A 26874-nucleotide genomic window follows, 5' to 3' on the forward strand; every position below is an offset into this window, starting at 1 on the left:
CGTGAAAGTTTCATGGAAATCCTTCCAGTAGCACCTTAAAGACCAACTGAGTTAGTTCTAGGTATGAGCTTTCGTGTGCATGCACACTTCTTCAGATACACTGAAACAGAAGTCACCAGACCCTTCTATACAGTGAGAAGGTGGGGAGGGGTATTACTCAGAAGGGTGGTGGGATTGGGTGATTGGCAGATAGCTGCGATGAGCCTGTTGACGACTCTTAACGACTGCAATAGGTCTTACAGGAAAAAGCGAGGGGTGAGAAGGTGAAAAATGGCTTTGTCATGTATAATGAGATAAGAATCCAAGGTCTTTGTTCAGACCAGGTCTCTCCATGGTTTTAAGTTTGGTGATAAGTTGCAATTCAGCAGCTTCTCTTTCCAGTCTATTTGTGAAATCTGTCTATTTCCATCTGTAACTGGAAATCCTGCCTTGCCCCCTGGTTGGTGGATGGCCACCTGCCGTGGATGCTTTGGTTCAGAGTCCTGCCTTGCCCGGGGGTTGGGCTAGATGACCTCTGGAGGTCCCTCCCAACTCCCCCCCCATCATGCTATGTTGCTATGACTTCCTCCAAATGGTGCCAAAGGGGAAGAGGTTTCTTATCTCTCATTCAAAACAAAATAAAAAAATTCCTTCCAGTAGCACCTTAAAGACCAACTGAGTTAGTTCTAGGTATGAGCTTTCGTGTGCATGCACACTTCTTCAGATACCTTATCTGAAGAAGTGTGCATGCACACGAAAGCTCATACCTAGAACTAACTCAGTTGGTCTTTAAGGTGCTACTGGAAGGAATTTTTTTATTTTGTTTTGACCATGGCAGACCAACGGCTACCTATCTGTAACTTATCTCTCATTGTTGTTCTTGCAAGCGACTCCTCCCGGAATATCCCCATGAGCAAGGGAAGCGCGCCGCTCTTGGCCTTTTTCATAGCTCTCTGGGTGGGATGGAGCGGAAGAGCGGGGCGGGGACAGCTCCTTGCCCGGACGTGACGTCGTCATCCCGCGCCGGCCGCCATGGAGCTGCTGGCGGAGGCCTCCCTGCGGGACTCGGCGCTGCTCCCGGGGGGCTTCTGGGCGGCGGTGGGCGTGTGGCTGGAGAAGCCCCAGGTGGCCAACAAGCGGCTGGGCGGCGCCCGGCAGGACGGGGCTTGGCGGGCCGCTCGGCCCGGGGCAGGCGGGGAGGGGAGCCCCGGGAGGCCGGCGCTGGAGGCCGCGTGCCAGGCCTTCTGCCGCTGCTGCCGCGAGGACTTCGAAGCCCTGGGCCTGGCCGGCCCCGCCGAGGAGGAGCTGGAGGTGGTGCTCCGGACGCTCGTGCCCAAGGCTTGCCCTCCCGCGCCCGCCAGGGAGGTGGTCGTCAAAGGTGACTTCGGGGCGGGAGGAGGAGGAGGAGGAGGGATCGGGGCCAGCCTCGCGCCGGCTGCGGCTCCCCAGGGCGAGCTCGGCCTTGGGGCGGCTTGAGGGGCTTGGCTTATATGCCCCGCCGCCAAAGTTAGCGCTGAGTGACAACAGAAGGCAGTCAGGTTTTCCGCCATGGAAGGCAAAACTATTCTGCGGGGCAAGCGGAGAACAAGCTAAGGGCTTGTCCACAGTTCCACTTGGCCCATGCCTAAAAAGCACAGGTCTGAGCAGTTTCCCGTTTGTCCCACCGCTTCCCCCAGCAAAACTTGCTCTTGGCTGCAGAATTGGGAGCAGTTGCCCATCCGTGGAAAATCCAGTTGACGTTTGCACTGATTCAGCGGTAAAAAGTGGGTTTCTTGGGGCGGGTGGAAGCAATGTGGCGAGCAGGAGTGTGGGTGAGCCCTAGCTTTGTCCAAAGTGGCCCAAAGCAAAGAGAAAACATTCAGAACATCAAAAATGAAAAGCATTGGATATATATATATATATATATCAATCACACACACACACACACACACACACGGAGAGAGGAAGTCAGTAAATTCAAAAATCAGCTCTGTGCTTGATCTTGGTGGGCAGAGACACCTTATTACTACAGTGGTACCTCAGGTTACATACGCTTCAGGTTACAGACTCCGCTAACCCAGAAATAGTACCTCGGGTTAAGAATTTTGCTTCAGGATGAGAACAGAAATCGCATGGCGGCGGCAGCAGGAGGCCCCATTAGCTAAAGTGGTGCTTCAGGTTAAGAACAGACCTCCAGAACAAATTAAGTATGTAACCAGAGGTACCACTGTATAGGCAATGGCTTTCCTGTATCAGTGTGGCTCCGCTAACTAGCAGCACTGTGTATTTCTATGTTCAACGCAGGTGGGGAATTAAGCATTGGGCCTTGAAAGGGTTTGAGCATCAAAGGGCAAGAGCCTCCACAGCCATCCACAATAGGGTGTTGATAATAATGCTGGCCTGCTTACAATGTTATTGTAAAGGTTGTAGTAATATGATGTATACTACGTAAGTCTTAAACACTACTATGTTTCCCAAAGGTAAATAAAACCTACTGTTGTGAAATATTTACAGATACATTTAATGGGACCGTAACTTTTTTGCCGTTGGTACAAACCCATGATGGGAAATACAAGATCAAGAAGAGCAATATTTATCAAATTCGACTTCTGCATACACAAGACAATGAATGGTGGGTGCTGAGAAGATTTTTCACTCTTTGGAATGTATTTGTCATGTGGAATTATTACGGTGTGTGTGGTGGCTAGAGTATAACATTTTTGGAAATTTATGAAACCATTAAATAAAAATCATGCACACCCAACTTACACATTGAAATATAAGCAGTTGACTGCTTCCTGACACACCTAAACCTATTTCACTACTTTGGTAGCATAAAAAGCATTTATAACTGAGGTGGCATACAGGCAACTCCCCATTTATGTGTGGGTTCAACTGCAGGTCTATCCTCTTCTGGGGCTGAAAACAGCATATGTGTCAGCAGTCACGCATCACTTAAGTGCACAGAAAATAATTGGCACCTGTATATAATTTTTACTATTTAGCCTATATATGAAATTTAAAAAGCAGTCCTATCTCTGTATGTTTACTCAGTCTTACCCTGATATATGGAGTGTTTCCCAGTTGTACACATAGGACTGCAGCCTCAAAAGTATGGATGTCCAAATTAAGTCAAGCAAAATCATGAATACTCCCAATCCTAGAGAAGAGTGCTCCAAACTTCTGCACGGTGCTACAATAAAATTTATTTATTCCAAAATTGTCTCCTGCTGTCATGGTATTAAGGGCAGAGCACAGCATATTATTTGTGGCAAATAAACACCCTTAAATGCTAGTATGCAAAATAGTAATATAGTAAGCCCACAACTTACATCATAGGAGTTACATTCCAAGGATTTGCCTGCAAAGGCAAAACTTTGCAAAGTCCAGAAGACCCCTGGAACCACCCCTGCATTACTTCCTGCATTACTAGGTTCTGGAAAGGTGGTCTGGAAGGCTGTGGGAGGCTCCCATGAGATCCAGTAAGCAAGGTGGTGGGCTTAAAAGCCCTTTTTGGGCAGGAAAATCTGGCACAGGAAAAGCTTTTTAAGTAATCTGTCTCTGGTAAACCCAGCTCTGGGGAGGTCATGCAAGATCTAATGAGGCCTTTTGAGATCTTGAGACGGCCCATTCTGACCCGTGATAGAAACTCAGATATGTCAGCTAATCACCAAATGGTACCTTAAACCTAAGTTATGGTCGCCATAATGGAACGTATTTTTTTTTAAATGAAATTTATTATTATTATTACTTTCATTTCTACACTTTATAGTTTAAAGAAAATAATCTCAAAGTGGTTTGCCAGCGTGGTGTAGTGGTTAGAGTGTCAGACTAGGATCAGGGAGATTGGGGTTCAAATCCCCACTCAGTCATAAAGCTCATAGGGTGACCTTGGGCCAGGCACAGCCTCTTAACCTACCTCACAGGGTTGTCGTAGGGATTAACTGAGCAGGGTTTAACTGAGCAGGGTTTAATCAGGATTAACTGTGTACTCCTTGGAGAAAAAGGTGGGAGATAAATGCAATAAATAATCTCCTCTTACCTACTTAAGAAAGCTGGAGGGGCCAGCCAGGAGGAGACATCAGTTGACAGTCTGGCATCCAGAGATCTCCACATGGTCACAATTGGACCCCCGGCAGTTGCAAAATGTGCCTGGCACCTGGGGAATTTCCAACATTGCTTCTGACACTCTTCCCTACTCTCCATTTATTAATTTTTCTGCCACTCATTCAAAGCTGCAATCGCATAAGTAAGCCATGTGTAAGTTGCAGCTCTGCGGTACCATAAATACTATCATCTGTAATCAGAATCTGTTTCTCCATGATTAATAACTGAATCCGAGGCTTCATTTTTATCCCCATGGATGGCAAAAAAAGTTGAGTTTTGCACAAATGGGACCAATGTTTCCATCACATCTTGGTCATATCATTTGGTGTGAGAATTCTAAACATGGGTCAGTTTATTTCATGTGGAGGAGTCTGAAGCATGTACATAACAGGAGTCGGAGGCTGCATCACACAGATCTAAGTGTTGTATATCTCTACAGAATACACAGAACTACAGGCGTCCCACATTTACGTGAGGGTTACCTTCCGGGCCCCCACATGAATAAGCGGAAATCGCATAAGTGGGAAGCACCCTCTAGAAAGCCTCTAAATGCCATTCCTGCCCCCCTCTCCTACTCTCTCTCCAATCTACTTTTCTTTCAACTAAAGTTGAAGTTCTGCTGGCTGGAGGACATATGGAAAGTGGCGGCAGCTGCTGTGCTACCACCTGCGTCAGCTGCTAGACCTAAATGAAGCCCCACTGTGCCGCCAAGTGTCTGGAGCTTCTACCATCCCTGAAGTCCTCTTTGGGCTCCCGGGGAGCCAGAAGAACGCTCCAGCTCTCTCTTGCCATTTCCTGGTTTGAATCTATTTCCAGACCCCAAACGTCTACACGGTCATGTGCAAATCAATTGCACTTAAGTTGGACGCCTGTATCATTCTATAATGCTATTGATTGTATTACCTAAAACGCTTCCTGCAACACATTCTTTGAGAGTGTAAACCATTGTCTTAAAAAGGATTTCACTAAAACAAAATTCTTTATCGTCCTAATTTATCAGTTTTATCACTGGGGGGCAAGGTGACATGCCCTCTCCCCCCCCCATTGTTTTCCTCATAGACCTCTGAATCTCTTATCCAGACAGCTAACTTGGGAAAAAATATTTCTTCAAAGTTTATTGAATTTTTTCCATTAATGTGGTTCAGTTATGCCAAGCTTCTCTCTTTTAAAAATAGCCAGCCTAAAACTTAAAATTGCATTTAATAGAAATTAGGAAGGTTGGACCCAGCCATGATGACATAGACCTTTGTTACTGCCAGATTGGTTTTGTTGCAATGTGTTTTGCATGGGGAAGTCCATGGAAACATAACCTCTGGCCACCTTTAAATCCCTAAGTGGTTTGGGCCCATGATACCTAAAGGACCATTTCTTTCCGATACGAGTCTGACCCTTCAGGGTCTAAAGGAGAGGCTGTTCTTCACATTCCCAGGAAAGTGGAGGCATGATTGCTTGGGATGCCAGAGATCGTATTCTCTATGGCTATTCCCAAACTGGAATTCCCTTTTCCAAGAAATTTGGTTGACCTCCCTTCTTCCAGACTTGTGGTCAAACATTTTTCCAGCAGGTGTTTTGGCCTTGTCAGACTGAGTAGTTTTTAAGAGACCAGTCCTCTGTAGGTTTTGAGGTTTATCTACTTTTCTTGCCTTTGATCTTCAAGGTTTTATGATTGTATTGATTTGTTTAATGGATTTTGTGGGTGTTTCTAAAAGCATTGTGTTTGCAGTGCGAGAGCAGGGTATATATATTTGTATATAAACCAAGAAAAATAGGTGGCATAAGTCCAGCTTGGCTTGTCTGTCATTTTTCTGCCTTGTCTTCTGATAGGAATGAGCACATACAAAATTGAGTAAGGTAGGCTAATTAGGTAGTGTGCTACGCCTTCAAGTCATCTCAAAACCTATTAGCCTTCCGCTTATTTCTTTCCCCATTTCCTGGAAAGAAAGGTTTAGCTGACAGAGTTAAATTCATGCATCCATACCATAAACATGCAAGAGCCATTCCTCAGAGGTAGCTTCCTATTTTTGATACCTGATAAATTCATAGTCAGACACACACTGAGCCACAGATGATCTCAAGCATTTTATTACTGAGGAGCTCTGATTTCTTTTTTTCTTTTTTTAACGTTGAAGGTCTATTTCAATGTTTACATCACCTCCAGAAAACTACATTTCAGATGGAATTCTGTGCCCTAAAACAACATGGCTTGGAAGTGAACTGCTGCCAAAACTTGCTAAATGGTCCACAGAGACCACAAAACGTGAATTTAAGAACACTCTCTCTCTCATTTCTGTTGCTAGATACAGCAAAATTTATCAAGATCTAAAGGAAAAGTACAAAGACATTGTAAAGGTAAAGAGCAGAACGACCAGATAAACTTTCTGCTATTCAATTTTTTAAATTAAAATGTATGTGACAGTGTTTGTATTTCAAATCTGAATCCATGCTAAAGAAACTTCATTGGAATCTTTCACTCCATATCTAGATATTTGTGTGGTGGGGAATGTTAGTATTTGTAATATGGCACAGTGATGAGCAAAAAGCCTTGACTTTAGGGATTTTCAAGACAGCTTGCCTCCAAAACATCCCTCCCTCAAAATGCTCCAACCTTGCCAAAGAGGCAAACTGCCATTGCTCAATTCCCGTCTTCTTATTCGTACAACTGGCTCTGTGGACCTGCAAAATCTACAAAATGGAATCTACAAAATGGGGCTCTTTCTAGAAAGGCCCACCATTCTGGTGAGTTTTCTGTGGGCTGTATATGTGTGTATATTTCCTGCCCGGAAACCTATGTCCCCACTGTGGAAGGAACTGTGGATCCAGAATTGGCCTCCACAGTCACTTAGGGACACACTGTTAACACCATATTCATGGAAGACAATCTTTCTCAGCTATGAGAAAGAGTGATACTACTATCTACTATGTGTGGGTTTTTTTGTATGTGTGTGTACAATTCTGAATATTCACAGTTAAATTAATTGTCATTTTTGCTTGTTTACCTGCAGATATGGCCTGAAGTAACAGATCCAGAAAAATTTGTATATGAAGATGTTGCTATAGCGTCATACCTGCTGGTGCGTGGTGGTACAAAATATCTCTTAAAATGTAGATTTATCTTTTTTTAAAGAAACAGATTTCACATAGTGCTTGTAAAAGACAGGATGGAATTTTAACGAATGGAAATGTGAATTTGACTTTAAAATGCACAGTTGATATAAAAGTCTGAAACAGAGACAGAATAATGGTCTCAGCTTGGAAATGCATTTCCAAGGGATGACTGATAATGAGAGATGATGGCTTTGGGTTTTAAAATATTTGATTTACCATGTGTATGTTACATCTATGAAAAGGAAAAGTACAAAACTCAGTGCACAAAAAGAAGAAAATGCATTGGCACACAAGAAGACAAAGCAGTAAGAGCTAAACATTTGTCTTCTTGTGTGTCTGCATTTTTTTTCTTTTTTGCGCACTGAGTTATGTACTTTTCCTTTAAGAGCTATTCTTAGTACAGGCAACGCCCCACTTATGCGGGGGTTAATGGAGTCTCTGATTAACTTACATTTCTTAAATAATGTAGATGGACATTTCTTTATCCTTCTTGTCAAAATAGAATGTAGCCACGTATCCCTGTTGCAAACACCATTAGAAAATCATCTTGATTTCTGTAAACTAACAAACCTATTTATAGTTTTCATTAATGCTGGTTTTGCCACCAGTGGTTTTTTTAAAAAATGGGTTTTGTCTTTTTCTTAGATCCTTTGGGAAGATGAGAGAGCTGAGAGAGGATTGTCCAGGAAACAGTCTTTTGTGGATCTTGGCTGTGGAAATGGTCTCCTGGTTCACATTTTAAGCAACGAGGGGGTACATAATTTGAAGTTGTCAGCTTATTTTATTTCTTTATAAAACATCTATATACTGCTACCTCATTATTGTGAATAACTTCAATATTTTTTATAATACAATAAAAGCACACAAAAATTTAAAACTCAAGGCTATCAACTAACTATTATAGAAAGATTTTGCTTCAATGTCTGCAACAACCCAGCAGCATAGACAAGTTTTCAGCAGGCATTTAAAGGTTGAAACAGAAGGTTTCTGCTGTTACTCATGCATTCTGCTATATAAGCTGAATTACTACTGGGTTTCTATGTCCCTTAGTCCTATGCCTGCCTGCCCAGAGTATATTTTCTCTCACTTCTGCAATCTCAGGACAATGGGCAGTTGGAGCAGAACGGTTTTCCTGGTAAGGTGGGGAAAAGCAGGTTCTCTGCAGCTGCTCCTTGCCTGGCTGATGGTTGTGGCTCGAATGATATTTTATTTGGGATTGAAGGCTTGCAGCCTCTAAATGGGCTTTTGGCTGCTGGCTAAGGCCATAGGGGACGTGGATCTGTTTATTTTTTAAATGTATGCGTCTATTTTTGTGTTATAATTTCTTTTAAGCTTTCGGAGACCTTTTGGCAGAAAATCAGCTCCCAGATATGTATAATCACTGCTTCAGCCTCTAACAGTGCATAGCATTCTCGAAGGGGCTTCAATAGGGGCATTCTTATTAACAGGAGACAACTGCAACATTTTGTTGTAGGACTCACATAAACACTGTATAAAAACTTGTCTTAGCGCTGATGAAGTAGAATCAGGCAATACATTGGGATGAGGGGTAAGGTAAAAATATGGTTTTACAATCAGGCATCAGTCCTGTGAGAGTCCCCTACTTTCTTTACAGTTTGTGCTCCATGTGCCTCGCTGGACTCCTTTAGGAGGAAGCATGGGATATGAATTGAACAAATACTAGAAGAATTTATGCTGATTTCAGGATGTATGGTGGCATTCTGTTCACTGTTTGTATCTTTTTTGGAAGGAGCGTCTAAAAAGTAAGGTACAGTTTAACTGATAATTCACACATGGAATCTTTCAGCATCCAGGCAAAGGGATTGATGTCAGAAGAAGAAAAATATGGGACATGTACGGCCCACAGACACACTTGGAGGTATTGTTGAAACATGGGCTTTCTGGATTGCATCTTTATAAACTGCATCTTACTCAAAACTGCCTTTTGCAAACAAGCTCACTTCCAGTTTTGTCCTGTGCATGATTACTAGGAAGTAAGTTTCATTGAGTTCAGTGAGGTTTATTCCAGGAAAATGGATATAGGATTGCAGCAGAAGGGCAAAAGACCCACAGCTTTATGTAAAGCATATCAAAATGTAGCCTAGCCCATTTTGTAAGTCTGTATTTGTGCACAAGATTGTGCAGAGAAAACATTATATCAGCTTCCCTTCTCCACACCCCCCCCCCAATTGGTTCTGTTGTTAACACTGGATACTTATATTTTGATTTCTCAAACGGAATAAGAGTAGTGAACAGGAGGCAGAGAAGAGGGTGAAACTGCAGCCTTGCTGAGCAGTCTTAGGTTGACCATTTGTAGGGTTTCCACAGAGACCTGATGTTCATATACTTTATAAGGACTCTTTGTATTACCTGTGTCATTTGTAACTAAGCTTTTGTCGTTGCATTGTTTTATGCTGTAAGCTGTCCTAGTTTCTTTTTAAAGAAGAGTGAGGTAGAAACTTTGTACAATGAAGAAGTAAAAAAACAAATTAATCTGGCAGTCACTTTAATTTGGATTGTTGATTCCTTCTCTCTCTCTCTGTCTCAACCTGTCTCAACCTTCCCCATCAATGTGAGAGAGAATACCACAGTAATTGACCTATACATTATGAGAGAATACATAACATATTAAGGTGGTTTAGGGGAAAGGTTGCATTTTTTTATTTTTAATAGCCTTTGGAATTTGCTATGACCCATTGCATAAAAGAATCTTGCTCATAGTATAAGCTGCAATGGATACAGAGAAAGGGGGTGTATTAAACAGTCTTTTTGCCTCAGGTGTGAGGTGGCACTGAAGTGAAGACCCTTTGCCGAAGTGATCAAGAAGAAATCCAGATTTTCTATTTAGTAGGAGTGGATGATATGAAAAGCCCTATGGGCTACAACCTAGAGTTCTCAAAAGAGATTTTGAGTCTTAAAGGTTTACTACCAAAACTTCTGTTAGAATTTCTCAGAAGGTAAAATAACCTTCCGTTTTCAACTTCCCTCTTGTTTTCAAAGAATAAGCTTAAATACATTTGAATTGTTTTTTTAAATGTGAAAATAAGAGTGGTATAAATGTAGGCTTTGAAACATATAAGAAACATAAGACTGCAAGGAGATCTCCTGGGTCAAAACAGAGGCCCCCACCCCATCCAGTACTGTGTTTTCACCATGGCCTCTGAGAAACCCATGGGAAGCCCAGAGAGATGAGTAAATCAAATTGTGGACCATTCTCAAAATGCACAACATCACTAACTCTAGCTATTTTGGAAATGTAATCAAACTGTAAATCTGATGTGAATGATAATGGATTTCAGTAGTAAAACACTACTACCAGTTTTGTTTACTTTATGTGACATACTGTGTAAAAGACATTGTTTTGTTTCCTTTTAGGAAAATACAGTTAGTCCAGACAATCTGTATCCGGATGTTGACTGGCTGATTGGAAATCATTCTGATGAGCTGACACCATGGATACCCGTAATTGCAGCCAGGTACCAAACCTCCGTGCTTTTAAAAACAAAGTGGACGCTCTTATCTTAGGATGAAGAACCAGTATGGAATGATATATCTACTAATCGCCTTTCTGCCATGCTTCATGGAACAAATAAAAGCAGAATAAGGATAGTATAAAAATCAACTACAGCGGTACCTCGGGTTACATATGCTTCTGTTTACAGACTCCGCTAACCCAGAAATGTTACCTTGGGTTAAGAACTTTGCCTCAGGATGAGAACAAAAATCGTGCTCCAGCGGCGCGGCAGCAGCAGGAGGCCCCATTAGCTAAAGTGCTTCAGGTTAAGAACAGTTTCAGGTTAAGAACGGATCTCCGGAACAAATTAAGTACTTAACCCGAGGTACCACTGTATGTCAAAAACAACAACACACACCACAAAATATGGTTTTTGGGGAGAGGATCTGAGCTGAAGTAATGACGCCAGTGAAAATGGCAACAAAAGCTTCAGTAAACGCAAGTGTTGCAGAAATGAACTTTGGGTGAAAGAAACTCCTCTGAAGCCTAGGAAAGTTGGGTTTCTTTAGAACAGGCTTCCTCAACCTTGGCCCTCCAGATGTTTTGAGACTACAATTCCCATCATCCCTGACCACTGGTCCTGCTAGCTAGGGATCATGGGAGTTGTAGGCCAAAAACATCTGGCGGGCCGAGGTTGAGGAAGCCTGCTTTAGAACATAATCCAGAGAAAAGAGCAACATAGGTTTGAGTTTGCTTCAAGGGCCCTAAATACCTGAAAGGTTCCTCCACATTTGCTGTACACCAAACGCCACGAGAATATGGCTATTGGTGGGAGATGGACAGCCTTGGAAGGGCAGAGAAGCAAACTGAAGCAGTTGCTAAGGGATTGATGTGGAACTGCTAGTGGGTGGGTTGTTTATGGTAATGATCTCTGTGTGTTCTATTAATGTATAATTGTTTTAAATGACGTTTTTAGCTATTTCTGTTTTATCTGTAAGCTGCCTTGAGTCCTTGCCAGAGAAAAGGACAGGATATAAAATTTTAAAACTATTGTTATTTAAATTCTTACTTCCTCTTCACCATAACTTCCCAGGGCAGGTTAAACCAGTGTAAAATGCAATATTTAGGTGAGCTAAAACCATCTGAAAACGGAAGAATAATAGGTAGAGGTTGGTGGTGATGGGGAGCAGAATTTTTGGTGACGGATAGTAGTGTGAACAGCCACCAGGGGGCAGCAGTCCATTTAGATGAGGTACATCAGCTCAATTCAGTTTTATTTCTGTATTGGCTGCGGGCCATGAAAGAATACAACATTCTACTTAAAAGAATATCTATATCTTACTGATTATTATAGAAAATGAGTCAAGAAAAGAATATTTAAACGATTCCATTAGCAGTCTACAACTGCAAGGGAAATTGGAGCTTGAGATGGAATAGAATAAAAAGCTTTCGAGAATCTGGTGTCCTTTTAGCTGGAAGCCAAATTCCAGGAAGTCAAGGCAGCCTTGGCTCTTCTATAGTCCAGCTTGCCAGGAAAATGCTCTGACCCAGGCTTCCTCAACCTCAGCCCTCCAGATGTTTTTGACCTACAACTCCCATGATCCCTAGCTAGCAGGACCAGTGGCCAGGGATGATGGGAATTGTAGACTAAAACATCTGGAGGGCCAAGGTTGGGGAAGCCTGCTCTGACCTTAGACTGCATGGCAGAGTGAAAGGGGAAATAGGAGATCAGTCTGATCTTCATAAACCCTAAACTGTGACAACAGCTTGTAGATTTTGCATAAGTATTTGCAGATGTATTTTCAATAGACCACATAACACCAGTCTTGAAAGACCTACATTGGCTCCCAGTACGTTTCCGAGCACAATTCAAAGTGCTGGTGTTGACCTTTAAAGCCCTAAACGGCCTCGGCCCAGTATACCTGAAGGAGCATGTCCACCCCCATCATTCTGCCCGGACGCTGAGGTCCAGCGCCGAGGGCCTTCTGTCGGTTCCCTCATTGCGAGAAGCAAAGCTACAGGGAACCAGGCAGAGGGCCTTTTCGGTAGTGGCGCCTGCCCTGTGGAACGCCCTCCTATCAGATGTCAAAGCGATAAATAACTACCTGACAATCAGAAGACATCTTAAGGCAGCCCTGTTCAGGGAAGTTTTTAATCTGTGATATTTTAGTGTATTTTTTGTTTCTATGGAAGCCGTCCAGAGTGGCTGGGGAAACCCAGCCAGATGGGCGGGGTACAAATAATAAATTATTATTATTATTATTATTATTATTATTATTATTATTATTCAGCACATTTCCCTTTTTGCAGGTCTTCCTATTCTTGCCGCTATTTTCTGTTGCCTTGCTGCTTCTTTGATTTCTATGGAAAGTACAACCGAAGGCAAAGTAAGAAGACCCAGTATAGAGAGTATCTTGATTTTGTTATGGAAGTGGGATTTGTATGTGGCTTTCGTGTGGAAGAAGATTGCCTTAGAATTCCTTCAACGAAAAGGGTAACTTCCACATGCATTGTTCTTAATCCATTTTAATTGCTTCATATAGCCTTGAGTTTTAAAAGAAGATCTTGCTGTAGCCTGGCTGAATGGGTGGTCTTGAAAGTAGTGGTGGGAAGCTCTTGCTCCCCCCCCCCCCCCGTAATTGCAATTCTCCCAGTAAATGTCTAATAATCCTGATGGGTTGGATTTCCTTTGAAATAACAAAGTAAGGCAGGAAAGTGTTTGGTTAAGGAAGGCTGCATGGTCAAAGAGCTAAAACTGGCGGCATCTTAATAAACCTAGATTGTAAAGCTGTAGCAGACCTATCAGTGCAATACATTTTAGCAACTATCTCAGACAGAACAGTTGAGAGTATAGAATCTCACTGGTTTCAAAATGGACTTGAGTCCATTTCAAAATAGACACTGAAATTATCCAGACTAATTGGACATTTAAAATACAGTGGTGCCTCGCAAGACGAAAATAATTCGTTCCGCGAGTCTCTTCGTCTTGTGGTTTTTTTCATCTTGCGAAGCACCCCTATTAGCGGATTAGCGGCTTAGCGGCTTTGAAAAAGGGGGGGGGGAGCGAAAAAATCTCAAGACTCGCAAGACGAAAACGTCTTGCGAAGCAAGCCCATAGGGAAATTCGTCTTGCGAAGCGCCTCGAAAAACAGAAAACCCTTTCGTCTAGCGGGTTTTTCGTCTTGTGAGGCATTCGTCTTGCAGGGCACCACTGTATGTTATTAAGTTGTGTGTTTTTAATCACTTCTTGTTTGCTGCCCTGGACTCCTTTGAGAGGTAGGGCAGGATATAAATGCGGTAATTATTAATAAGAATCAGTCATGTGGACCCTGCATAACACTTGCATGGATGAGGAGCACCAATCCCACCAGAAACACCTCTCTGTAGAGAAGTTTTCTTAGTGAGATAGGTGTTGCTTATCTATAAATGTTTTATACTGCATCCACATGAAGTTGGCATCAAAATGCACAGTATGTTGTTTTGAACCTTGTAAGCTCAAATCAACTATTGTAAAGCAGACATCACAGATGGGGCTTTCATGTCATCTAATACCCCGCTGAACAATGCATCACACTGTAGGCGCATCAGAAATGCAACTTAAAATGATCAAGTTATTACATGGTAGACTTTTAAGGTTAGGAGGGATGCTGTTCTCTCTTGGTGGTCCTTTTCCCCTCTGAGTCTTCCACAGCCAAAGACTGAATATTAAGACAGGTTGGGCTAGTATCCCGAGGAGTGGTGAAGTTCTGATTGCATAGTTCCTTATTCTGGGATTGCGGGAGTGGAGGCTGAAGCAACTTCCTAGCCCCGTTTGGCTGGTGATTCTGCTGAGTTTTCCCCATCCCCGAAGCTATAGTCACTTTAAACAAGAGGATCATGCTCTGATGTGCTGAACATTGTCTGATCCAGATTTAATGTGGGAGGATAATACATTGGTTGTTGTTTGGAGGAGAGTGTTGCCTTATGGCCCTATAATACAATAAAATTGAGGCAAGCTGCTTGAGTGGGAGGGTCTCTTTGTTCAGGGCATATAATTTTGTGTTTTGTGTCTAACTAGCATTAATTCTGCTGCTCTTAGGTATGCCTCATTGGGACGTCTAGAACATATCTAGCAACGCAAGGTGCTGTACTTGATGAACAGCGAGCGCAGTATATCAGTCGGCGCCAGTCAAACTTCATGGTAGCACCAGATCATCAAACAGATGGATTTCATCAACATGACAGCCTCCCAGCTGCAAGCGATGTCACCATCTGCCCAGCAGCAGATACAAAAGTATCCCAAAAGACAGATGTGGGGAAAGTCCTAATATCTGGATTTCTGCCCAGGGGAAAAGAACAAGTGAGAAACTGTACTACTCTCCCCCAGGATTTGGTAGACAAAGTGGTTTTGAAGGTAGCAAAGTTACTGTTAAAGGAAACCAAAGGGAATCCGCTTGAAATGTCCAACACGTGGAATCGAGGAGGTGAGATTTTTGCTTCATATATTATTTTAAAATGGAAGTTTCATATAAATTGAAATTGTCTATTATATTTGAATTCACAAACCTCATCTGAAGGATGTTAGAAAGCATGCTGAATTCATCATCATACAGAACTGTAAATTGCAGGCACCCATTGTTTAACAACGCAAATATTATGGAGTTTCTGGAATGGAAAAAGTTGACATCCAGCAAGTCGTAAAAATATATTGTGTTATAATGTCACAGTAAAGGCTTGACACAGACAGCATGCCTGGAAAGAAATTATTCTTTAGATACAGCCCTTTATTAACCAGAGATTTCTAGGCTTATTTGGGCCATAGCCCTCCTTGGGTGCACCCAAATAATGGTAGAATTGCTAATGTTTTGGGGAGAGGGTATTTCTTGGAGATAGGGGAGAAACCAAGAGTGGATTTTTGTAGGTGATAAATGTGTATAATTCTAGTAGAGGAGATGGTGCTTCATTTCCACAAAGAGGGGCTGGGGGCCGGGCCTGAGTAATATGTCTGGTGGTGAGCCTGGATTCTTGATTTTAAATGTATGTGGGTGGATAAGTTGTTATTCTTAGCAGTGTGTGAAATGCATTATTCACATGCTCATAAGCAGTTCTTCCTCTTATATTCTAGGACTTAGCCCAAGTATCATAAACAGATTTTAGGATTCATCCCTGGGATGCTCAGCGTAAATAGTACTCTGTCCAAGGCTTTGTTTTGTCTGTTTTCAACTTTTTGTTTTTGTACTGAATAAATGTGAGCATACAGCAGAGAGAAAGTTTTTGGAGACCTTGCCTCAGTTGGTTGAGATGTAACCAAAAAATAAATGGTTTGATTCTGTGTGGACAAGGCTTGTGCTCTGACTTCCCTGCTTACATCTGACCTAATTTTCTGTTAGTCCAGTTCAGATTCAATGGTCTGTTCACACTATAGATTACCCACTTAGGGTGCAACTTTAACTATAATTACCTAGTTGTTCCAAGGTAAGGAAGCCTTTAGTCCTGGCATGTACCACTTCTTCCATGGCAGGCTGGATCCTCTAGCAAGAACATCACCATGGAGGGGTGTCCATCAGCTTCAGGATCAGCCCTGCTTGGTTAGGGGCAGCAGGGCTCTAGCATCGTTCATATCACATCGTTTGAATTATACTTCTGCTTTTGCTTTTCTGGGGGAAAGACACAGTTATAGGGAGGGACTCAGGTGATCATTTTATTGCACCGCAGCCCTGAAGTTCTTGGCTCCCCACTCTCAGTTTCTCCCTTGGAGCAGGAAAGCAGTTGGTGCTGAACTAAAGTGTTACTATTCGTTTCTCTCGGCTTCCAGCAGAAGAGGGGTAAAAGGACTGCTTGGTTGCAGAAACCACAGTCTGTCACTTGGCCAGATCCCCTGCTGTTCTTCACGCAAGCGGCCATCAGTTTGTCTTGGAGGCACCATTGCTCTCCTCAACAACTAGGGAACACAGATGCCAAGAAAGCAGTGAGAAGTGTTACGAGTGATATCCCCAAGAAGTTTGATGCGTATTCTCTTGCTTTCTTTGCTTTATAAACACCAACATGGTTACCAGCAGTGAGATCACCACTTTCCCTGCAGTGATGGTACCTTGGGAAAGGATGGTAGATCTCAGTTTCTCCTCTCTTTAGCAACATCTCTTCCTTCAGTCCTCAGCTTCAAAAGGGGAAGTGTAGCATGAGCAGCAGCCCTGAGGGCTGGCGGATCAAGTATCAACAAAAAAGGAGGAAGATGGCACCTCTGGGTCTCCCTTCCTCTCCTGAGTAAGCAGCTCCCCCTTCGCATTCTGAACACTGGGTTGTAATTCAGTATGAGTAAATAACAGAGTCGAGGGTGCATTCTTTTTGAAATCAATGGAGAAATTAATCCAATAGGCCCCATTTATTTCAGTTGAAAACAAATGTTACCATAAGTTCCAAATGGAAATGTGTTTCTCATTTGCCCTTATGTCTGTTTCCCATCTGCTCAGCTTCGCCCCTTGGCCAGAGGATCCTCTTGCTTGTTCCCTTGTCTCCTATAGAAGACCGTAACCTCCCAAGTACACCAATACTTGCAGATTCTCCCTTTTCAGATTTATTGTGTAAATTGTTAAGAGATGTTGTAAATTTACCACGACATCCTTTATTACGTTCATGACAGCTAGGAGACATGAGTTTCTCATTGAGTTTCTGTCTGTTCTACCCAAAAGCCTTTTTATGTTGACTATTGCTGCTTTACCACATTTGTAGAATCAGAGAACTGTAGAGTTGAAAGGGACGTCGAGGGCCATCTAGTCCACTCCCTGCCATGCAGGAATCTCAACTAAAGTATCCATGGCAGATGACCATCCAACCTCTGCTTAAAAACCTCCAACGAAGGAGAGTAGGAGAGTCCACAATTTCCCAAGGGAGGCCAATTTCCCGAGTTGAGCAGCTCTTACTGTCAGAAAGCTCTTCTGCATGTTATTCAGAACCATTTTTCTTGTAACTTGAATCCATTGGTTTGGTCCTAGGCTTCAAAGCAGGAGAAAATAAGCTTGCTCCATCTTCCACGTGACAGCCCTTGAGATATTTGAAGCAGAGTGTCATAAGTCCTCTCAGTCTCCTCTTTTCCAGGCTAAACATACCCAACTCCCTCAACCATTCTTCACCAGTCTTGCTTTCCAGACCCTTGATCCTCTTGGTTCCCCTCCTATGCACAGGTTCCAACTTGCCAATATTCTTCTTAAATTGTGGCACGGTCTGACCAAGGCAGAAGAAAGTAGTACCATTGCTTCCCTTGATCGGGACTCTATTCTTCTGTTGATGTAGTCTAGAATAACATTAGCCAGTGGTTTTATTTCCAATATTGTCCTCTCTCTCCCTGGGCCATGATCTTCAACAGGAAGGATGAAAAAACCACCTGTGCCCCAAGGCCCTTCAGCTTCCTGCCCAGAGTTTCATAGTCCCTTGCCATGTGTCAAAGGCTCTGTCTGGCATTTGTCTGGTACTTGTACCCACGTGAATCAGAAGGAAGGCGTTGCAGTCAGAAGGCTTTATAAAACTTGGCAACTTTTCTGTCACATTGTGAATCTTTGCACCTGGAAGACAGCACACCTCCCAGGACATCCTGTTAACTCCGCACACCGCTGCCTCTGTCCCTCTCAGTAGTGAGTCACTTACCAAAACCCTACGTCTCTTCCTCCTCTGGGGTGTGGCAAGAATTGTTCTGTGCACCGTACCTTCCACAGCCACCTGTTTTCTGAGGTCTGCAACTGCTGTTCTTGCTTCTCTGGCCCAGAATCAGTGACCGAGGTAAGGGCATGGAATCAATTTTGCAGCTCCAGTGACACAGCATGGCTTCTAACGGTTCTGCTTCTGTGTGTCAGGCTCCTCCAGAGGGTTGACTCCCCCATTGAGTGATCTTCTTCCTCCCCTAGGGGTACCCCGCCTACGTCTCTGTTCCACTCTGGTCTAGTGAGAAATTCCTCATGTGGATACTTGGGCTTCAAGTTGCTGTACCTTCTCTTCCAGCAAGGCAACCAACTTGCACTTGCTGCAGGTGTACCTTTGCACATTCCTAGGCAGGAAGACAAACATGGCACAGGTGTTGCCCATCACTTCAGCAGCTCCTTCGCCATCCATGTCTCTTGGTCCTACATACACCATGAGGCAGCACTCCAGGCTCTGCTTCCAGAGACTGCAATAAGCTAAACAGAATAGCTGCTGGCTGCTAATGCCTCTGCCAGCTCACTTGCATTCAACTGATGGTCGTAGGTTTTCTATAATACCAAATTGGTCACATGGTAAGTTTAATGGTAGATTAATAGCAAACCAATTTGTTAGTTTTACCTCTTTGTTCTTGACGTGTTTCTCATAATACTTGCATACATGTTCTGACCCTGTAGAACAAATTTCAAGGAAGTCCTCCATTGCCTTGTAAGCCAAAGGTCACAGGGCAGAGCAAGATTCCCTCAGCACTATTACCATCTGGCAGCACCCATCCAGAAATGACCAGAACCACTGTAAGCCCTCTAAGCCCAACGATAATAGACAATCCAGAAGGATACCATGACTGATGGTCTTGAAAGTCTCCAAAGTGTCTAGAAGAACTAACTCTTCTTTTCTTTGCCCTCTCCTTGCATCCATTCTATGACATAAGTCATCCACCGTAGCAGTCAAGGCCATTTCTCTTTCAGACGTAGGCCTCAAGCTAATCAAAATAATCAGCAGCATGAAAAGTTTATGGTGTTACAAAGTCAAAACCCACACAAATACCTTGCTGAAGAATGGCCAATGCCACAAGATCTGAATTTGGCCTTTTTTAAGGAGTGGCTTCACAACTACCATCTTAAAGCCCCAAAACCAAAGTCCAGACTTCCACTCTTGATTTTACTGATTTAACCAGACAAGGTGGGCAGGGAGCCAGCAAACAGGTGGCAGGGCTTCAAGAACACTGCTAGATAGAATGTTGGTCCTGTCAACCTGTGACTCTTATCCAGGTCATCATGGGTGTGAGTGAATATATCTGGGAAATGCTTAGCAAAATGTTCACAGCAAATCTTTAAAGGCTTCAGGTGGTACTCAGAAGATGCTTTACCACTTTCAAAAGTTGTGCTGAATAACACTTCCAGGTAACAAAATAGTAAAACCTCTTAATCACCATCACTGTATTGACATTATATAACTGGGCAACATGTTGAAACCGTTCTCGCTGTGCACATCAACTTTACCAATGCAACACACATTCCATCTTGAAATGAAGCATTTTCATTGAAACCTTAGACAAGATACATTCACGGAGACATGTTTGATGCTTCACCGCCGGCTATATCTCTTTTCTCCATATACCACTTTCTGTAGTCAGCATGCAAGATGAGGCCACAGACAGTGTTATTATACTGCACAGGGAGTTTTGAATACCCCCCCTTTTTTTTTTGGTCAAAGCTCAGCATCCTGTCATCACTTGCACAATAAGCATAGTGGTCCACAGACAGTTGTATAGAAAGAAGTGGATATTGTTTAATGTTGATATACATTATAGCAGCTTAGGCACGTGAATTTGGAAGTTCTGTAACCATCAAAATTATAATAAGTATGTATGAAAATTACAGAAAGTAGATTCCTTCACATGGCAGTAATAGCTACATTTCTCTGTATTGGTCAGAGCTCTTGTCTTATACAGGATGACAACTTACGGTAGTTCCTGGGTGTACAACCTCCAATTCTGAGTGCACAAACCTTGTGTCTGAGGAACAACTGACCTCTTAAAAGAGCAACTTACTGCTTAAAAGTAGTAGCTAAATATGCTGGTGCACACATGGCCAGTGAGAGCATCTTCCTTTCGTGCCTCTTACAGCAAAATGAAGCATGCCGAATGGAGGCATAAGGTGTGATTTGTTTCATTTGCATACATAGACAAGGGTATTTTCCATAGCACTCTTAAGAATAGTGGCCTGCTGTTCTCAGAAGCTCAGAACTGAAAATAGTGCTGAGGGTTAGCAATTACTTTACATAAATATATTGCTTTCTGCAGAGAGTCTCCCCCTGAGTGAAATTGCAGAACATTTGGACAAGGACACTTTAAAAAGGCTGAAGAATGAATATGGAGGCCTCCAGACCTTACTTAGAAACAATCATCAAGTGTTTGAAGGTAAGGACAAGGTTTGTTCAGTGACTGGTAGTCTCTTATAGGTTGGTTTAAGTATGTGGAAGATGAATGATCTTAGTCTAAGGACTGCTTCGCCTCTGTCACAAGCATGTTGGGTATTGGATTCAAACAAGAGCAGAGGGGTAGCTGGAGGCCATTGGGTGCCACACCACGGCGGGTGGCACTTACTGCCCCCGAGCCATGCGTGCCTTCTGGGAGTGACGCGGTGGCTCGGGTGCCTGTAGGCTCCGTGCTACTCAAAAAAGCAACGTGGGCCTGCAGGGCGCCAGAGTGGAATGGGGCTCGGGCACCGGGATTCTGGCATGCCCCGCCCTGCAGGCGCCTCGCCCCAGGTGCCCAAGTGGCTAGCTATGCCGCTGAACAGGAGTGTAAGCTTCCTAGGAGTTCTGAAGCTGTAAACTTGGTCTTGGTTCCACATCATATCTGCTCCTCTCCAGCCATGGCTTAATAATAATTTTATTATTTATATCCTGCTGGGTTTCCCCAGCCACTCTGGGCAGTTCTCAACAGAATATTAAAAACATGATAAAACATCAAACATTAAAAACGTCCCTAAACAGGGCTGCCTTCAGATGTCTTCTAAAAGTCAGATGTTTATTTCCTTGACATCTGATGTGAGGGAACCGCCAGAAGGCCCTCGGAGCTGGACCTCAGTGTCTGGGCAGAACGATGGGGTGGAGACGCTCCTTCAGGTATACTGGGCGGAGGCCATTTTGGGCTTTAAAGGTCAGCACCAACACTTTGTTGTTGATAATTATACCTTCACAAGCTCATGGGAGAGGATTGTGGATCATGGCAGGAATGAAGTAAATCTACCTTGGAAACTTAGCTCAACAGATCCAGGCAGGCTGCAGTAATTTAGTCAAGATACAACTTGAGAAGATAACTCTTTATGGTACAGGATGGGTGTTCTTTGTGGAGATAATATGCTTTTTCAGTGCTGATGCCTAGCAGAAAATATTTTTCTAATTTGATGTATCAGTATGTAGGTAGTATCAAATTTGCCTTTTTTAATTGTAGTACTGTACTTCATTAAGTATTGGTTTACTTCCCCTCCAAGGCATCTCACAAATTAGCTAGAAAATATATAGTAAAAATATTTTAGGATGCATTGTATTTTCTTTTTCTCTCTTTTTTATTTAAAAAAAAACAATGTTTAGAAAAGTAAAGTCTTTTTAGTTGTAATTAACATTTCCTGATAATGCAGGAGAGTATTCTATTTACAATAATTCCTCAATAGATTAGAGGGGCCTGTCTGTCACTCATCCTGAGAGATAGCAACTCCCAGTTTAGTTCTCTTTTCTGATTGGAAAGGCAGAGTGTTCCAGTATTTCCCCCTGCCTCCTTCCTCATAATGTGGAATAACAGAATTACCAGCTCACTGGAACATTCCCTTTATATAGCTTATACTTTCTTATGTGCGGGCTGAAACTGGGTAATGGTGAATTAAGAGCACTGCAAGCACACAAGGATAAACCCTCCAGGATTTCAAACAGGCCTATTTTCCAGCCCTACCTGGAGATAAAAGGGATTGAACCTGTGGCCTTTTGGCACGCAAAACATTCTGTACCACGAGCAGTTTATGTTAAGTATGATCAAGCACAAGGGAAGTTTTCCCCAGCTCCTTTTTTAAAAACAAAACAAAACACAAAAGCTGAGCATTTGAATTCAGCTTGAGATGCATTACAGAAATTGAGTTCAATGTTGAAGGCACAAATTCTTTGATTTTATTTTATTTTTTGGATTTTTCTTTCCCCCGATCTTTTATTAGCAGATTGTTGGTACCTGTAACCCATTTGAGTTCTTCTATATTACCATTCATATGCTTGCAGATGTAATGTAGCTTTTTCCATCCAAATATATATTTAGATTTTATACGCCGGCCTCATTCACATGTATTGCCAAGCCAAATGATGCCCGTTTTGCTTCTCCCCCAGCTAAGCTAAGGGTTGTGGCACATCAGAGACTAGCAAATCTCACATGCATATTTGTCGTGTTTAAATTTACTCACCCAAATTTCTTGTGGTTCTTATTCTGGCACTAATTCTTGTAACCCTTTGTTAATATCCTGGTCTGTGTGTTTCTCCTTTCCCTCCCCACCCTTTAATTTCAGTTCTAAATGGGAAAGTTCATATTCGTGATTGGAGAGAATGGAAACCACCAAGGAAAAACAAGCCTGGCAAGCAGCTTAAGCAAAGACTTCCTTCTAAAGCATTTAAAACGCGCCTGTGTTGGTTTCACATCCACCATCCTCAGGGCTGTCCGTTGTCTTCTGAACTCTGTTGTTATGCTCACGGTAGTGAGGAGTTGAAGCCATCTCTGAAAACAGCGACAAATGATAAAGGATTTGGGAGTTAAACATATGCTACTTGGATGGATTTCTGATGGAATTTCATGTACATTGATTGTACAGTGGTGACATTTATGTTTTGTTCCACTTTATGTCTGCTCTTCTCTGAGAATCCCCTCTGTGGTAAGAGAATAAAGGTTTTTAAATCTCTTCTTGGCGGGATCCATGGTTGGATGGTTGATGTGCTTTCCTAACAATACGAAAGTCCATTGGTCTGTTGAATTTCAGCCTTGATAGTCTTCTGAATTCTCTGAATAACTCAGAGGTTATAGTTTATAGTTGTCATTTTGTTTCAGTCATATCTCAGAACAACCTTGAGCCAAATCTGCCTCTGAAATTACATATCTGATGGGCAAATGTCACTGTATGACTTTGCGATGCCAGTTGTCTTTGCGCTGTCTCAAACACATCCAGGCACACATTCTTTTTACATGTTTGGTGTAATGCAAAGAACACAGAATTAATCATTTTTGTTTCTGTGAAAGAGGAAGTGGAGAAGAGTTTTGGTATATAAACTCTGAAGACGTGTCAGTGCTAGGGAGGCGCAGATCTGAGCTTTCCTGAGCTACGTCCTGTAAGTTCCTTTTGGACATATGTGCCCCTTTGTTATCCTGCTCTGATTTCCATTTAAACAAGGTGAGCTAACCTGTTTTGGGCAGAGGACCACATTCACCCATGACACACCTACTCGCTGTGGGTTTGCACATTAAAGTAGCTGGGGGTGGGGAACCTTTTTAATAAACTGACAAAATGGGGAAGGGGGCTTCTAAACCCCACACTAATAGGGTTTCAGCACTTTGGAGACCTGAATCTTAGTCTACTTCCTTCACAAATAAATATTTTACTGTTTGTGTCTGTTGTATTACACTGCTTGTGGGGAGCCATGTTACAGAACCTTGAAGTCCCTAACATTAAAGGTAAAAGTAGGGTGTGTTTCTACAACAAACAAATGCTGATAAACTGAAGCTTCATTCAGGTAACTCTACTTTGTCTTGGGGGGGGGGTAGACTCTAGCCCAGGCATAGGCAAACACAGCCCTCCAGATGTTTTGGGACACAACTCCCATCATCCGTAGCCAACAGGACCATTGGTCAGGGATGATGGGACTTGTAGTCCCAAAACATCTGGAGGGCCGAGTTTGCCTATGCCTGCTCTAGCCTGTTCTGTTTGGCGTTACTCTTCCTGAAAAGATCACATTCAGAACTTGACCAGTCTCCCTTTTGGCAGTTCTAACTTCCCAGGAAGGGGCATGAGCAAAGAATGCTGAGTGGGGCAATATTTAACTTCCTGTGACTCATGGAGATCATCTGGTTCCAGAAAAGCATCTCCCCCACAGCTCTGTGACTGACTGACTTCTTGTGTGGAGAAAGGAAAGAGGCTGGTTGGGAGGCTAGAGCTTTTAAGAGAGAAAACGGGGCAAGCCTGTGCCATTTCCCCTAAAGAGCTCCTGAGGTCTGTCACCTGGACCGCCTATCCACGCAGAACAGTTGGATGCTGCAGAAACGGAATGTGTCAAAACTTAGTAAAAAGAACCTCAGAATGGGCATGAGAGAAATGTGCACCAATGTGCACCCAATAAAGCCATGGCATTTGAGGATATTCCAGGAGAGGGAAAAGCCACCTTTGTTCCCTTCCACATTCCAGGACCCCTTCCGGCCCCCACCCTGCTAAATAGCAATGAAGCCCTCTAGTTTGGGGCCGGTATCCTTAAACAAGGTCGCCAGAACAGAGCTTCTGTTCCAGGTTGGCTTGGCTGGATCCCCGGACAGGTGCGCTCTTGCCGCCTTTCCTTCTACCTTTCCCTGGGCGCTAAGCGAAGAGTTGGGGGAGGCTGGCCGAAAGATGCCTTGACCCTGGGTCTTGACCCACGTGCTAGTCGGGGGTGGGTGGTCGCGGGGGCTGGTTTTGAAGCATCGGTGCACTAGCAGCTGCAGCAGCAAACGTGCTGCCGGGGTCTTGCTCGCTCCGGGAGAAGGAGGAGGGGGCCGTCCCTGGAGCGGCCAGATCTGGCAGGATGTGCGCGCCTGGCGGAGAAAAAGGAGCCCCCCACCCCCCGCTTCCTCCCTATTCCCCTTCCCAGCCCGAGGCTCCTATAAATCTGTTTTTCCACCCAGGAATACCAGCCGCTGTAACCCGATCCCCGCGCCGTATATCCCATAATAGGCGGGCGCGCCCTTGCAGCGCGCTCGGTCCCTTCGCGGCTGGCCGGAGAGCAGCGCGCGCGTGTGGCTCCATCGACGTGGAGGAGCCGCTGGCCGGTGCTGCCACATCACGGCGTCGGCCACGCGCGAAGGGCCCCGGCATGTGGCTCCTTCTGCTCGTGGGCGCCCTCGTGGGCGCCCTGCACCCCGCCGCCCCCGCCTGCCAGCCCGGCCAGGGGGCTCAAGGTAAGGCGATCAGCCACAAAGCGGCGCCTCGGGAGAGGGGGAGCTGGGGGGGGGGCTCAGCCACCCGGGGGTGCTTTTGCCATGGAAGCGCCGGCTCAAGGGCTTCCTCCTGCAGAGCAGAGCAGGATCGCACCGTCCCTGCAGCGGCTGGAAGCCTCGGAGGATGCGGAGAGACGTGAGATTTCCTCTTTCCAGGAACAGAGTCTTGGCCAGACTCACTCATCAAAGGGGACGGTCTCTCGCCTGTAATTTTGTTACAGATAGGTAGCCGTGTTGGTCTGCCATGGTCAAAACAAAATAAAAAAATTCCTTCCAGTAGCACCTTAAAGACCAACTGAGTTAGTTCTAGGTATGAGCTTTCGTGTGCATGCACACTTCTTCAGATCTGAAGAAGTGTGCATGCACACGAAAGCTCATACCTAGAACTAACTCAGTTGGTCTTTAAGGTGCTACTGGAAGGAATTTTTTTATTTTGTTCTGTAATTTTGTGTGCGCTCTTTGGGTCTCCTGTGCATTTAACTTTGAGCGTGGCCCCCTTCAAAAGAGATAAGGAGGAAAGGGCTCCTTAAAACCAGTAAGTTTCATTCCCCGGTGCCTCCTCCATCGGGCCCTGGGAAGCCATAAGGGGACTTCAGCTCCCGGTTGGAGGAAGCAGAAAGAGGGGGCTAAAAGGGGGGGGCGGCTCTGCTCATCTTCTCTTCTCCTACTCGCTGCCTTCAAGAACCAGGTTTTCAGAACCAGGTTGGCAAACTCTGTAAAGATCCTTCTTTTTCCTCCTGTATGATACTCATCTCCATTCTTTCTGTTTATTATTATAAATATTCGGAAGCATTTGTAGCGGCTCAAAAAGTTTTGGGGGAGGGAAATGATTCCCTTCATTGTACCCACTTCCACGACCTGCCCCTAGAAAGCAGCCAGGGAACTGATCCCAGCCTTGACATTTAATGCTGGTAGGCTTGGGCCAGCAACGCAGGCAGCAGGGTCCCTCGTGGCATATTTTCGTGGCATCCCATGGGTCTTTCAGAGCCAAGGAACCTGCTCCAACCCTGAACTGGCCTCCTTGGGCAATCTGAGCCAATGGGGAGGGTTGGCTTCCTAGCAAGAGTCGGGAGAGGAGCTTGGTGCAAGGATGGGCATCTTATCAAGCATCAAGCTCTGTAAACCAGCACCTTGACTTGGAGCCAAAAATTGACTGGGAGCTGGTGAAGATGGCAAAACAATATGATGTGCTCAGATAGATCAGATTCAGTTAACAGTCTTTTAGCCATCATATAAACTAGGTGGAGTTTCTTCACTGTTTTCCAAGGCAGCTCTATGCCTACCGTATCCTGGTAGGGCTGCAGTTGGCATGGCAGTCTAACCTGGAAAAAGGTACTCCTGCTCACAGTGGCCACTTGTCTCTCTA

General features: G+C 44.0%; 2 protein-coding genes across 3 annotated transcripts in view; both read left to right on the forward strand.

The window, feature by feature from the left end:
- Positions 1–421: 421 nt before the first annotated feature.
- TRMT44 (tRNA methyltransferase 44 homolog) lies at positions 422–23232 on the forward strand. Of its 2 annotated transcripts, none has more exons than XM_081876270.1 (11): positions 422–601; positions 858–1357; positions 6195–6414; positions 7068–7136; positions 7816–7923; positions 8978–9049; positions 10546–10646; positions 12935–13118; positions 14703–15087; positions 20598–20714; positions 22846–23232. In XM_081876270.1, the coding sequence occupies exons 1-11, from the start codon at positions 545–547 to the stop codon at positions 23088–23090; spliced, it is 2058 nt and encodes a 685-aa protein (XP_081732396.1). In that variant the 5' UTR covers positions 422–544; the 3' UTR covers positions 23091–23232. The 2 variants fall into 2 exon arrangements, with proteins under 2 accessions (XP_081732396.1, XP_081732397.1); XM_081876271.1 differs by lacking the exon at positions 422–601 and adding an exon at positions 2473–2590 and having other exon boundaries at positions 880–1357.
- A 2039-nt stretch (positions 23233–25271) lies between these two features.
- Positions 25272–26874, forward strand: part of CPZ (carboxypeptidase Z) — a 31002-nt gene continuing 29399 nt past the window's right edge. The window contains exon 1 of the mRNA XM_081876289.1: positions 25272–25469. Coding sequence (XP_081732415.1) covers positions 25385–25469 — 85 coding nt within the window. The 5' untranslated portion in view covers positions 25272–25384. The remainder of the gene's footprint in view (positions 25470–26874) is intronic.

The sequence above is a fragment of the Podarcis erhardii genome (assembly GCF_964252035.2).
Source record: "Podarcis erhardii genome assembly, chromosome: 9".
NCBI classification, from domain to species: domain Eukaryota; kingdom Metazoa; phylum Chordata; class Lepidosauria; order Squamata; family Lacertidae; genus Podarcis; species Podarcis erhardii.

What these genes read in the sequence shown, in the direction of transcription:
- TRMT44 (XM_081876270.1), top strand. Translation starts at nt 545, where the DNA reads ATGCTATGTTGCTATGACTTCCTCCAAATGGTGCCAAAGGGGAAGAGG. An exon ending in AGTACAAAGACATTGTAAAG is followed by an intron (nt 6,415 to 7,067) that starts GTAAAGAGCAGA and finishes GTTTACCTGCAG; the next exon opens with ATATGGCCTGAAGTAACAGA. An exon ending in GCCCACAGACACACTTGGAG is followed by an intron (nt 9,050 to 10,545) that starts GTATTGTTGAAA and finishes GTTTCCTTTTAG; the next exon opens with GAAAATACAGTTAGTCCAGA.